The 13,890-nt window shown below is 39.6% G+C and overlaps 1 protein-coding gene across 1 annotated transcript; it reads right to left on the reverse strand.

Annotated features, from left to right (window-relative positions):
* Positions 1–267: 267 nt before the first annotated feature.
* Positions 268–10,895, reverse strand: LOC100196698 (PERP, TP53 apoptosis effector). The gene is given in 3 exon segments (NM_001141720.1): positions 268–2,200; positions 3,342–3,482; positions 10,645–10,895. Coding segments are annotated over 3 exon segments (558 nt in total). The 5' UTR covers positions 10,850–10,895; the 3' UTR covers positions 268–1,988.
* Positions 10,896–13,890: the final 2,995 nt, after the last annotated feature.

Raw genomic sequence — 13,890 nt, forward strand, 5'->3', positions numbered from 1 at the left:
GGCCCCTGATCACGGGCACGTGCCTTGCAAGTTTAGATACTAAACACTAAATTGTTAGCCGACATGCTAATTAAGTGACTGTCAGTGACTGACATAAGAGAAAAACTGCTGATGTACAACTACGTTTAGAAAATATTACCTGTGTTGCAATTGTGTGTTCTACTATTGTTACTTAACAGTAAGACTACAACCGAGTTCCCTCACCAACACATGCACACACACAGCCATGGAGACACACGCAAACACGGTCTGAAGATATAAACTTGATGGGAAAAAAAAAAAAACTCTTTATTGCATAAAAAGACACTGCTGAAAGTTGTGTATTTAAAGGACTAAATAAACCCAAAAGATTATCACCAGAATATCGATTTGACCTTGTCATATTTCAGTTGAAATGGAATTGAGTCCATAGAAAGTCCCATTCAATGTCAACCACACATTTTGCAATTATGAAAAATGAAGGCACATCCGAGTATGTCATGACACTACTAGTCTTCTGTAGCAGACTCATCACCTGATGCTGTTGAAAGATGCTACATTGTCTTCTGCAAACATTTATAAGTCAAATGCTGAATGAACTGTATATGTAAAAGTCTGTGGTTGGGTGCTTCATGTTGGTTACCATTATCAGCACATGGAATGGACATTCAATCTGCAGTGCCGAATATCAGCGTTGTAGCGCGGTTTAAATTTAAAAGTGATTTTTGATTGAGCCGACATATGATATGCTAATTTTTCCGTGAATGCAGTCTCCGCGAACACGGAAACATTGCTTTTAAAGTTCAATCACGCTATAACACTTCGGCACTACAGATTGAATCCAGCCCAAATGTGTATTTCTCCTTTATTTGTGTTTTAGTTTTCACTTGTCACAACAATGCAATCCAGCAATACCCATTGTCATACCCAATCAAGAAAACTGTCCAGCAATACCCATTGTCATACCCAATCATAGCCAATCAAGAACATTGTCCTTGTTGGAGTAAGAAAACAAATGTAAAAAAAGGATAATACAATGACTAGAAACAGAATTCTTAAACTAATTGAATAAAAGCAAATCAACATTTGCCTCTTTCCTTGCACCATACATTCATGTTTACATTTTCTCTACTGTACTTACAATTCAGTTTAGCCAGTAAATGACCTGAACCATTCAAATTTGGATTAAAGTGAATACATTTTTGAAAATCTTAAAACATCCAACAATCCTGCAGTCAAATACATTAGCTTTGTGTGTGGGACATACACCCTCTAAGTCAGCTGGTTAGAACACTTGACATTATCCATCAACTCTTGGATGGAGTCCTTACTGTTGATATTAAGTGCACTTCTGTGATTTTGCATTGAACTAATTTAAGGATAAGGTTATGGCAGTTTATGCACATTTTTTATGTATAATCTGCAATATTGCATCTGAGTCATTTCAACTACTCTACACAAACATCAAACGTGGAAAAACATCAAAGGTGATAGAAAAAAAGCCTCTGGAATAGCCATACCTGGCAACCTCCCTTGGTAACATGTGGACCACTCAAATCAATCTAGGGATCAGTATAGGGTCGGAAATAGGGCACATCTACGGGATCCTTCCAACGGAGAGGGCATTCAGCGTTGTTAGAAATGACAAAAGTAACCTCCAATGATATGTCTAAGTGTCAGTGTCCTCTGTGGTGGCAGAGGTGCTTCTGTCCGCCTGGGGCTGCATCTCAATAGACTTCTGTCCGCCTGGGGCTGCATCTCAATAGTCTAAAGTGGGCTTCCTTTCCTTCATCTGGCTGATTTGAAAGAACCTGAGCAGGTGAAAGTAGATTCCTGGTAGGTGACTACTATATTGCTTTCACTGTCCTGTGTTGTTTTCCTCAGTGCAGATGAAGGGAAGGAGATGAAGAGAAGAGAAGAAGGGAAGAAGAAGATAAAGGGAAGGAGATGAGGAGAAGGGAAGTAATTTCAGACTATTGAGATGTAGCCTGGGGGTGTCCGTGGTTCCTCTAAGCTGAGGTATAGATGTATTTGGTCTTGGCGAGGCCCGTGAGCTCGTCCTCGTAGCGAGGTAGGCAGCAGAAGAGGATCCCACAGCCGATGCAGAGGATGGTGGCCCCCCAGCCGAAGCCGTAGGCCCAGGTGTAGTCGTAGCGGCCCTCGAAGATCAGGTCATTGAACTTGACTGGGTAGATGATGAGGGCGATGAACTGAATGACCACTGTGGTGAGAAACAGGCAGAACAGAGATTTGTCAGTGCTGGATCATTCCAAACAGGGGAGGAGGCTGACTCTGTGGAACAGTGACACATAAGTGAGAGTCTACCAAAACTAGCGTGAGGGTGTGTGAACTTAAGTCTCTAGGGCTTAGACGTAACAACAAGTTAGAGCATGTGTCATTTAGATTAGAAGGTGGATAACTAGATTAGAAAGTGGATGTACTGTGAGGTAAAGTTGATATTTTACACATTCACTGTATGGATGGCGAATCACAAAGTGGGATCAAACAATGGATCACATAGTGATGATTACTACTGTTACTACTTTACAGCCACATATACTGGTGATCCAGTCAGAACTAGTACTAAATACTAATACTTATTTACTACACTCTAAACACTGGGAAAACATTCCCATGAGAGGACGGCAGCTTTATAGTCAGACACCTCTATGATTCAGCTATGTCTGACAGACAGTTTCAGGGTAATTCTGAGTGACTGTGCAGCCTCTCTTTTCCCCTAGGCATAGGCCGGGCTGGGCTGGGCTATCAGGTTTCACACTAGGGTGGCAGCTGCAGAAGGGGGGGCATGGGCAGTTGCGAGGAAGGGGAGTGTTCCTATGATCTCACTATCAGTGCTGTGATTCAGCCAGACGCAGAACATTCTCTCAGCCCTTCCTTGAACCTCAGAGCAGAGTAGGGACACAAACAACTCCCTCTCCTCATTGGCAACGGTTCAAATAAGAAGAAGACTAGCTTTAGGACTCGCCAACTCCACAGTAGCTATGGCTGCCATGCTACTTGAGCCCCCTCGGAACGTGGAGGAGCATAGGAAGCACTAAAGTATGAGAGTAATTGTAGTTTGCGGTTTGGAGCAATACATTTTGAGGCAGGCCAAATTAACAAAAAAGGAAATCCAGTTGTTAATATTTCACTACATCTTCAATAACTAACTTCTCCTCCATTAGCTCAGACACTGGAAGTACAAAAACATAAGGGAGTGGTTTCCCTGACACAGATTACACCTAATATTGGGCTAAAAAGCATTTAATGGAGATTGCTTTTTAGTCCAGGAGTAAAATTAATCCAGGAAACCGCCCCAAGAAACCGCCCCAAGAAGAACAGAAAGGTGTTGTGTTTCTTACCAGTGATGAAGAGCAGGGCCCCGATGACAGGCAGAAGGCTGATGTTGAGGGTGCAGCAGAGAGCGATACAGGAGATGATGAAGGCGATGATGAGGATGATGAGGCCGATGATCATAAGAGCTGCCACAGCCTGGGCCCAAGCTGAAGACACATCAACAAGCAATGTTTAGTAAAGTGCCTTCAGAAAGTAGTCACACCCCTTTACTTGTTTCACATAGTTGTTTTACAGCCTGAATTTAAAATGAATTTAAATTTAGATTTTGTGTCACTGGCCTACACACAATACCCCATTTTGTCAAAGTGGAATTCTGTTAAGACATTTTCACAAATTCATTACAAATGAAAGTTTAAATGTCTTGAGTCAATAAGTATTCAACCCCTTTGTTATGGCAAGTCTAAATATGTTCAGGAGTAAAAGTGTGCTTAACAAGTCACATAATAAGTTGTATGGCAATAATAGTGTTTTTGAATGACTACCTCATCTCTGTACACCACACATACAGATAATTGTAAGGTCCCTCAGTCGAGCAGTGAATTTCAAACACAGATTCAACCACAAAGAACAGGGAGATGGGTAAAAATGTAAAAAGCAGACATTGAATATCCCTTGGAGCATGGTGAAGTTATTACTTACACCATCCAAAGTGTATCAATACACCAAGTCACTACAAAGAACAAGGTGTCTTTCCTAACTCAGTTGCCGGAGAGGGAGGAAACCGCTCAGGGATTTTACCGTGAGGCCAATGGTGACTTTTAAACAATTACAGAGTTCAATGGTTGTGATAAGAGAAAACTGATGGAACAACAACATTGTTATTATTCCACAAACTAACCTAAATGACAGAGTGAAAAGAAGGAAGCCTGTAAAGAATACAAATATTCCAAAACATGCATCCTGTTTGCAATAAGGCACTACTGTAAACTGTAAAAAACAAAAAGTGCCAAACAAATTAACTTTATGTCCTGAATACAAAGCGTTACGTTTTGGGGCAAATCCAACACATCACGGAGTACCACTTCATATTTTCAAGCATGGTGGTCGCTGCATCATGTTATGGGTATGCTTGTAATCTGCAAGGACCAGGGAGTGTTTTTTAGGATAAAAAGAAATGGAATAGTGCTAAGCACAGGCAAAATCCTAGAGGAAAACCTGGTTTAGTCTGCCTTCCAACATAGTCGTGGCCAAAAGTTTTGAAAATGACACAAATAATAATTTTCACAAAGTCTGCTGCCTCAGTTTGTATGATTGCAATTTGCATATACGCCAGAATGTTATGAAGAGTGATCAGATGAATTGCAATTAATTGCAAAGTCCCTCTGCCATGCAAATGACCTGAATCCCAAAAAACACTTCCACTGCATTTCAGCCCTGCCACAAAAGGACCAGCTGACATCATGTCAGTGATTCTCTCATTAACACAGGTGTGAGTGTTGACAAGGACAAGGCTGGAGATCACTCTGTCATGCTGATTGAGTTTGAATAACAGACTGGAAGCTTCAAAAAGGCAGGTGGTGGTTGGAATCATTGTTCTTCCTCTTTCAACCATGTTACCTGCAAGGAAACACGTGCCGTCATCATTGCTTTGCACAAAAAGGGCTTCACAGGCAAGGATATTGCTGCCAGTAAGATTGCACCTAAATCAACCATTTATCGGATCATCTATCAAGCTCCAGGACCGTCTCCTAAAGTTGATTCAGCTGCAGGATCGGGACACCACCAGTACAGAGCTTGCTCAGGAATGGCAGCAGGCGTGAGTGCATCTGCACGCACAGTGAGGCAAAGAATTTTGGAGGATGGCCTGGTGTCAAGAAGGACAGCAAAGAAGCCACTTCTCTCCAGGAAAAACATCAGGGACAGACTGATATTCTGCAAAAGGTACAGGGATTGGACTGCTGAGGACTGGGGTGAAGTCATTTTCTCTGATGAATCCCCTTTCTGATTGTTTGGGGCATCCGGAAAAAAGCTTGTCCGGAGAAGACAAGGTGAGTACTACCATTAGTCCTGTGTCATGCCAACAGTAAAGCATCCCGAGACCATTCATGTGCTTCTCAGTCAAGGGAGTGGGCTCACTCACAATTTTGCATAAGAACACAGCCATGAATAAAGAATGGTACCAACACATCCTCCGAGAGCAACTTCTCCCAACCATCCAGGAACAGTTTGGTGATGAACAATGCCTTTTCCAGCATGATTTAGCACCTTGCCATAAGGCAAAAGTGATAACTATGTGGCTCGGGGAACAAAACATCAATATTTTGGGTCCATGGCCAGGAAACTCCCCAGACCTTAATCCCATTGAGAACTTGTGGTCAACCCTCAAGAGGCGACTGGACAAACAAAAACCCACAAATTCTGACAAACTCCAAGCATTGATTATGCAAGAATGGGCTGCCATCAGTTAGGATGTGGCCCAGAAGTTAATTGACAGCATGCCAGGGCGGATTACAGAAGTCTTGAAAAAGAAGGGTCAAACTACAAATATTGACTCTTTGCATCAACTTCATGTAATTGTTAATAAAAGCGTTTGACACTTATGAAATGCTTGTAATTATACTTCAGTATTCCATAGTAACATCTGACAAAAATATCTAAAGACACTGAGGCAGCAGACTTTATGAAAATGAATAAGTGTCATTCTCAAAACTTTTGGCTACGACTGTACACTGTGTGTCAAATTCACCTTTCAGCAGGACAATAACCTAAAACACAAGGCCAAATATTAACTGGAGTTGCTTTCCAAGATGACATTGAATGTTCCTGAGTGGCCTAGATACAGTTTTGACTTAAAATCGTCCTGAAAATACATGGCAAGACTTGAAAAATGTCTGTCTAGCAAAGATCAACAACCAACTTGACAGAACTTGAAGAATATGAAAAAGAATAATGTGCAATCCAGGTGTGTTAAGTTCTTTTTTTATTGTTTTATTTCACCTTTATCTAACCAAGTAGGCCAGTTGAGAACAAGTTCTCATTTACAACTGCGACCTGGCCAAGTTAAAGCAAAGCAGTGCGACAAAAACAACAGTTACACATGAGATAAACAAATGTACAGTCAATAACACAATAGAAAAATCCATGTACAGTGTGTGCAAATGTAGTAAGATTAGGGAGGTAAGGCAATAAATAGGCAATAGTGGCGAAATACCTAAATTTAGCATTAACACTGGAGTGATAGACGTGCAGATGATGATGTGCAAGTAGAGATACTGGGGTGAAAAAGAGCAAAAATAAATAACAATATGTGGATAAGGTAGTTGGGTGGGCTATTTACAGATGGGCTGTGTACAGGTAGAGTGATCAGTAAGCTGCTCTGACAGCTGATGCTTAAAGTTAGTGAGGGAGATATGGGTCTCCAGCTTCAGTGATTTTTGCAGTTCATTCCAGTCATTGGCAGCAGAGAACTGGAAGGAAAGGCGGCCAAAGTAGGAATTGGCTTTGGGGGTAACTAGTGAGATATCTGCTGGAGCGCGTGCTACGGGTGGGTGCTGCTATGGTGACCAGTGAGCTGAGATAAGGCGGGGCTTTACCTAGCAGAGACTTGTAGATGACCTGGATCCAGTGGGTTTGGCGACGAGTATGAAGCGAGGGCCAGCCAACGAGAGCGTACAGGTCGCAGTGGTGGGTAGTATTTGAATAAATGTGATTCTAACATGTATTGACTCAGAGGTGTGACTATTTATGTAAATTAGATGTGTATTTAACAAAAACAATTTAAAAAAATAAACATCCTACCACACCCAACAATAACAAGATTACAGGGCCAGGAGGTCACCAAAAAACAAGAACTCATTTAAAGAAAAGTTGTAATTATGCATCCACTACGTTTAAACACATTGTCCATGGAATTCTGCAATAAGAAATTCTCACAAATGAAAGATTTGTCCCCCAATCAGATTAGGTTGTGAATGAGAGACTGATAGCTATTTAGGGGTCTGGTTTGATCTCCTTCTCTTGAATGTTAAAGAAACCAGCAATGTGCTTGCACAATGTTGCAGGAAGTACCCTCGCTTGTAGTAGTTTCAAGTTCCAAGTTTTATTAGAGTCGTATGTACATGAAACACATGGTTACTGGCAGGTTCATGCTGGACAACGCAACAACAAATAAGAAAATATAAAAACATGAACAAAAAGCAAATGTCAGTAGAATAGAATAAACTATTTAGCATAAGTATAATAGAGGAAGGCCCAATTTATAGTCTAATATTTACACCTGTATTAGGTGAGGAGGGTAGTACATTGTCATGCCGCAACACAAAGCAATGCGGAGCAAACCTTTGTTCTACAGTATCACAACGGCATCGTATTTCAACACACATTACTGGTGGTAGGTTATTAACTGACATCTGTTGCACACAAATGCAGAGCTCACACCTTAAATTATTCACTCTCTGTCTACCATCAGGATTAAATGGCAGGCAGCCTACGCCTGAGCTTCAGGCACTGCAGTCATGCCTTCACTTGCCTCTAACAGACAACGGGATCCTCGTCTAACAAGTTTAACTTCGTGTGTACTAAACCATACAGTAGAGTATCACTCAAACATTAAACAGATGTACAGAGAGGTGGCGTTAGAAAAGATAATGTCCCTTGTGTTCAGAAAATGTAGATATTCTCACACTCAAAATGATGTGCTTCTCTGGATCTCAAGTCCATGGTCGAGAACAGTTTTAGTGTATTAGTAGCCGACTGTTAGTTGTTTGACTGTTGCAAAGGATCTCTTTAAAATGCTAGTGAAGGATCTCTTTAAAATGCTAGTGAAGGATCTCTTTAAAATGCTAGTGTGAGTACTTTAATCTAATTCAAACATTGTGATGTGGACAGCTCACAGGGCCGAAGATAGCTCACAAATACGCCTGAGTCTAAATACTCTCCAGAAGGGGAATATCCGTCTTGTGTCTTTCCTAATCAAGTTCAAAATAAACAACCAATGGCAAACCAATGTTGCTAATTTGAAAAAGTATGGGTCTGAACTTAAATCGATTGAATCAGTTGAGTCGTCGTCTACAGCGATTAATTACAGATTCTATAATTGATTTTGGCACTGTTTTGGTCAGGTACATGTTTGAGTACTGTTGATTTCATTCATGCACTGTGCATTTTAAATGAGCAAGTTCGTTATGCGACTCCAAGCTAAGAGGTATGCTTGCAGTTTTAGGTAGGCTCTATCACATTGATTAGGCAAAAAAAAAAATTACATAGCCTAATAATCACACAAAAACGCTCAACCCCATTAAGCAATTCCTATTATTGAGTGATTAATAAATTAGTCTGACAAAATTAGTCTGACAATATTAAAACAATGTTGATACAAGTGTAATTACTGTGTTATTACACAATATACAGAGAAAATGTAAAATGTTCACATGGGTTTGATTGTGAAAAACAAATCCCATAACATCATCCATGCAACATGACACCACTAATTGCAGAGAATCCATCCATGCCATCTCCCACCCAGGAAGGGACAGGAAGTGGCCCTTGGAATGGACAACATCCGGCTGAGGTTGATTAATCACAACATAGTTGTGTTCCAGTGGTAATACGTCAATACTAGTTCATCTTGATGGCACCAGTCAGATAGCGACATTACAGCCAACTGCACTCACCCAAACATTGTTAACCTTGGACCAGCAGCACTGACTCCACATACACCGCATAATAAAACAGAATAAATCATTCTCCTTGATTTGTATTATCTGACTAGTTATAAACTAACTTTTTATGGTATGAAAATGAAGGGTACAATTATACCAATTCCACCTGCCTGCTTTGTTCACTAGTGGGCTATGCAATCCCACAGTTTAGGGTAAATTAATTGTTGCATTTGTGTAAGTAACCCACCGACTGAGCAAGGACACTGGGGTAAGTAACCCACCGACTGAGCAAGGACACTGGGGTAAGTAACCCACCGACTGAGCAAGGACACTGGGGTAAGTAACCCACCGACTGAGCAAGGACACTGGGGTAAGTAACCCACTGACTGAGCAAGGACACTGGGATAAGTGTAACTGTCTTTTCCTCTCCTTATAACATCAACAATGTTGTTTACTGAGAGCTGAAACTATTCCTCCATTAGGACTGCTACCTGAATGACAACACAGCTGTCCTAACTGACTGACTGCAGCAGTACATCCTGAGTTCTGAGTAATAGCATATGTTCCGAATGTACCAGACATGGATATTTTTTACCAGCATCAAGTGAAGACAGAGGTATTTTCTCAATCTTTTCTCGCCACAGATTGTCAGGCAGCGGTTTGTAGCAGGACCTCTCCAGCTTGGTAGGGGCACTCATCACAAGTCTAAAAATAGCCCTGAGAACATGACTGAGAAAGCAACTTGATATGAATCCATCCTGCCTGTTAATACCAATATTCAAAGGCAATTCTCTATTATATTTTGTTCTATTATATACTATTGTTAAGAATTGGAACATTGGTTGCATGTTAAAAATTTGACGCAGCCTCTGACGTTTGATTTCTATTCTTACAATATATCTAAAGCAGCCAACATTTTAATTTAGTATGAGAAAGGATCTGAGTGGATATGTACTTGATCAGAAATGTTTTCTGATTACCATGAGTTGAGATGTTATAGTAGCTGTAAAATGTGCAGGAAAACACCAACAAACAGGGGGTAAAGACAATGGGAAACAGGGAAAATAAAGTGTTGATCGAAGTTTACTATGACTGGCTGCCACTTTGCCATTGAAAAACTCACAGGAGAGCATTTCTTTGCTTGTTGAGTAAAAGTAAACTTAAGTAAAAGGAATTGTGGACCGAAGTAAACAAATAGGTTGTTCATGAAGTAGGCCCATGCACTTGCCCAACAAAAAATATACAACTAATGAAATGTCTCTGCGGAATACCTTTTGTACTGTGTAGGCTGAATATTAGTTATTATGATCTTGATCAGAGGGTGGGTATAATTTGTGGAACGTTCCAACAGGAATCTGTTCCAAAAACTTCAGAAATAACAAGGTTGCCAACAAACGCATACAACGTTGTAGGGAGTGGGTTATTTAATTACGTTTTTCGGCAGCTAGTTGAACTGATCATGCTAGTTTGTATGCGTTGTTTGTTGGCAAACCTTGTACTTTGGAACAGATTCCTGTTGGAACGTTCTACAAATTACACCCACCGGAAATCAGCCTCTTACTGTGAGCAGTCTCCAAATCAAATTCTGAATACATACACTATAGTACAGTAGGCTATATTGTCAAACAATTAATAGTGACATTTTCCTTGTCACTATGATTAGGGCTGTTAAGTGAATTTTTATAGATTCTTTCAATATGATACTTACAGAATTCCATGAGAGATTTGCAGTCCCAGATGTCATTCCGACCTCGGCATTGACTCCACATACTTGCGTAGTGGGACATTGCGTCCTTGTCCTCAACCCATCCCGAAGTAGCAGCAATTGCAATAATGTCAAATATAATCGCAAAAAGCAAAAGAAGTGGTACGATCCACCTGCATCTTGGATACGCAAGTCCACAGCGAAACATATTCGACAAAGACAGACCAGACAGTGCGGATAGAAGCGGTCAGGCGTCCAAATACCGTATGGGTTTGTAGGCGACACCTTTTTTACTGATCAAATCTGAAAGCCCCACCCTAGTTTGAAACGTAATCCGCGCACAGTAGCCTAAACCTGTTTAAATGACTTGGAAAGGCCTGCAGGCTCATTCTCGTCAGGCTTGGCGGAAGGGCGAGTCAACCCAACCAGCATCTCAAGCCCAGCCCATTGACAGTGGCCGCAATCCAAACACTTAAAAGACACACCCTATCCCCTCAGCCCTTAAGTGGACACTTCTGATGACGTATCATTACGTCTGACGAGTATACACTGTTTTTAATTAATTATTTGTATTTTATTTACAATTATCAACAGATAAAAGGAATAGTCACATGCAAACAAGCATACATAAACTATTTACATTGCCAGGAATCCTAAAGAAACAAATCATAATCATTAATAATACAAGTTTTGCCTTTTTGTTTTTCATTTTTTGTTAAAGTAGTGCCATATTGTTTAAATTCATTTATAAAGGGAAGAAAATAGGTTTTGAATTAGACCATTTGCATCTCAATTTACCTAATATTACTAGCAGTTGAATTAAATATACTACATATGTCATTGTCAGAAATACTGAAATAAATCATATCAAAACCATGAATGTACAACCTGTCCCGTTTTCTTTGTAACAAAGTTCTGTATGTCAATCCCCCAAAAATATACTATAAATACAGGTAAAAAGAAAAAAACACAGAAATCACAATTATAGTCAATATTCAGCTTGAATCTTTGCAAAACATGTTTCACAGGATAAATTAAATGTAACATTTTAAATGAAACTTCCTTTACCTTGTTACTGACAGTATTTGTTAGGAATTTTCCTAGCTTTCCCCCATTGTATATCACCATAGCTATTTCACCCAAAACATCTTGCTGAGGGAAATGTAGTATCACAAACAATATTTCTAATCTGTTTATTAATTACTACGTTTATCTTTGAGGATGTTAATATTGCCAATGAATATATTTTCATTTAAAATATATGTTACTTACATCAACCACAGAGGAATTTAAAAGAAATACAATCCCCTTTGGAATCGCATCAAAAACTATTTTTTATTTTACTAGGCAAGTCAGTTAAGAACAAAATCTTATTTTCAATGACGGCCTAGGAACAGTGGGTTAACTGCCTTGTTCAGGGGCAGAACGACAGATTTGTACCTTGTTAGCTCAGGCATTCGATTTTGCAACCTTTCGGTTACTAGTCCAATGCTCTAACCACTAGGCTAGCTGCCACCCCAATTGCATATTCTTTCGGGGTTATTGGAATTCTAAAATGAGCAAGAAATTCCCCATATGAGAGTTGATATCCATCCTCATTCAGTAACTGACCAACCAAAATAATTTTATTCTTAAACCAGTAATGAAAAAAAAAAGACTTATTTTTAAATCGCATATCTTTGTTGTTCCATAGAAAGTATTTTTATAGGCTAACATCCAAGATAAAGGTGCCTGCTTATAGAATTTGGCCAATTTTACTGGGATTTTATCAACATCAAAATTCCATGGAAGCAGAAATTCTAAACCACCAACAGAGTGAAATAAATACTTAGGGAAGACATTCCAAATACTGTTCTGGTTCTACAAACACTGCCTGGGCCTTTTCCTCCTAGATACACTAACTGCATTTACACTGATGATAGCTCCAGTAATTCCTTATAGTTCAATCAGTTTTTTGTTGTATAATCCATTATTCCCTTTATGATGTTATATTCTTTCTCTTGGCACGGGCGATTTCTTTCCCCATTGAAATAGCCAACACCCTTATATCACATTTCATTAGTTCCCAGTAACTTCCAAACGTATTCATAACACACGCACGGTTCCAATATTTATCAATAATTCCTTCTACTTCCTTCTTAAATACTTAATTGTCTAGTAAAGTCTTGTTAAATTTCCAGTAACCTTTACTAACTTTTTTTGTTGACAAACCAAGCATATTTATCTTTACTGAAATCCCTGTGTGGTCTGTTAAAAATCTTTGGTTCAATTGAGACTGTATCAACTTTGTCAGCCATATCTTCAGATATCAGACAGAAATCAATACCGGATTGTATAGATAAATCTTTGGTACTCCATGTAAACATAATCTTATGTCTCCAAATTTCTAGAACACCTAACCTTAGACATATATTCCTTATCTCACAATCAGAATTGCTATCCTTAGGAGGCCATCTATCTAGATTATCATGTAATACTGTATTACAATCTCCACCCCACATTACTTTGGCTAATGGGAAATTATGCATAATTTTACTTATTTTCCTCTTAATGTATCTAAATAAATACAGTTACTTGACTTGATATTGGTAGCATAAGTATTCACAACAATGAATTGAATGTGGTTGACATCTACCAACAGCATAATCCATCTCCCGCACGATGTTGTCCTGTCGTTGGCTCAGTGATGGTTCGCTTCTCAGCCTTTTTGGAAGTTGCTCCTTGGTTGGTGTATTCGGGTATGAATCACATTCACCCCGCTTTTCTACACTGCAAGCATATGAATGGGTTTCTGCAATTCCTCTTTTCTCCTTGGACATCTCAACATCCATTATCTCAGCAACAGTTTTGTTATGTCCTGACTCCATGCTGCTAACTATATGAAGACGTTAGCTAGCTAATGTTAGCTAAACACGCTGAAACTTTCATAGCTAGCTTGTTGGTTGGAAATCGTAAAAAAAAAATCTATTTCAATGGCTTGATTAATTACAAAACAATTCAAAATACCTACATTGTATGGCTTTTTTTTTTGTTTGTTGCAACTACAGCCTAAAATGTATAAACTTTGTAATAAAACCCCAAAATTGTTCCTCAGCTAGAAATGCTACGACCTCTCATGCCCCTATCTTGAGCGCCCCCTCATGACGAATAAACACTTGCAGCGCGAGGGAGGAAGGAATGATTTTTAAATGGAACGCCCTTGGTCGGAAATCCGTCACTCGTTCATCCCGTGATGATTGTGTTTTCAGC

Source organism: Salmo salar, chromosome 28, assembly GCF_965601325.2.
Source record: "Salmo salar chromosome 28, fSalSal1, whole genome shotgun sequence".
NCBI classification, from domain to species: Eukaryota; Metazoa; Chordata; class Actinopteri; order Salmoniformes; family Salmonidae; genus Salmo; species Salmo salar.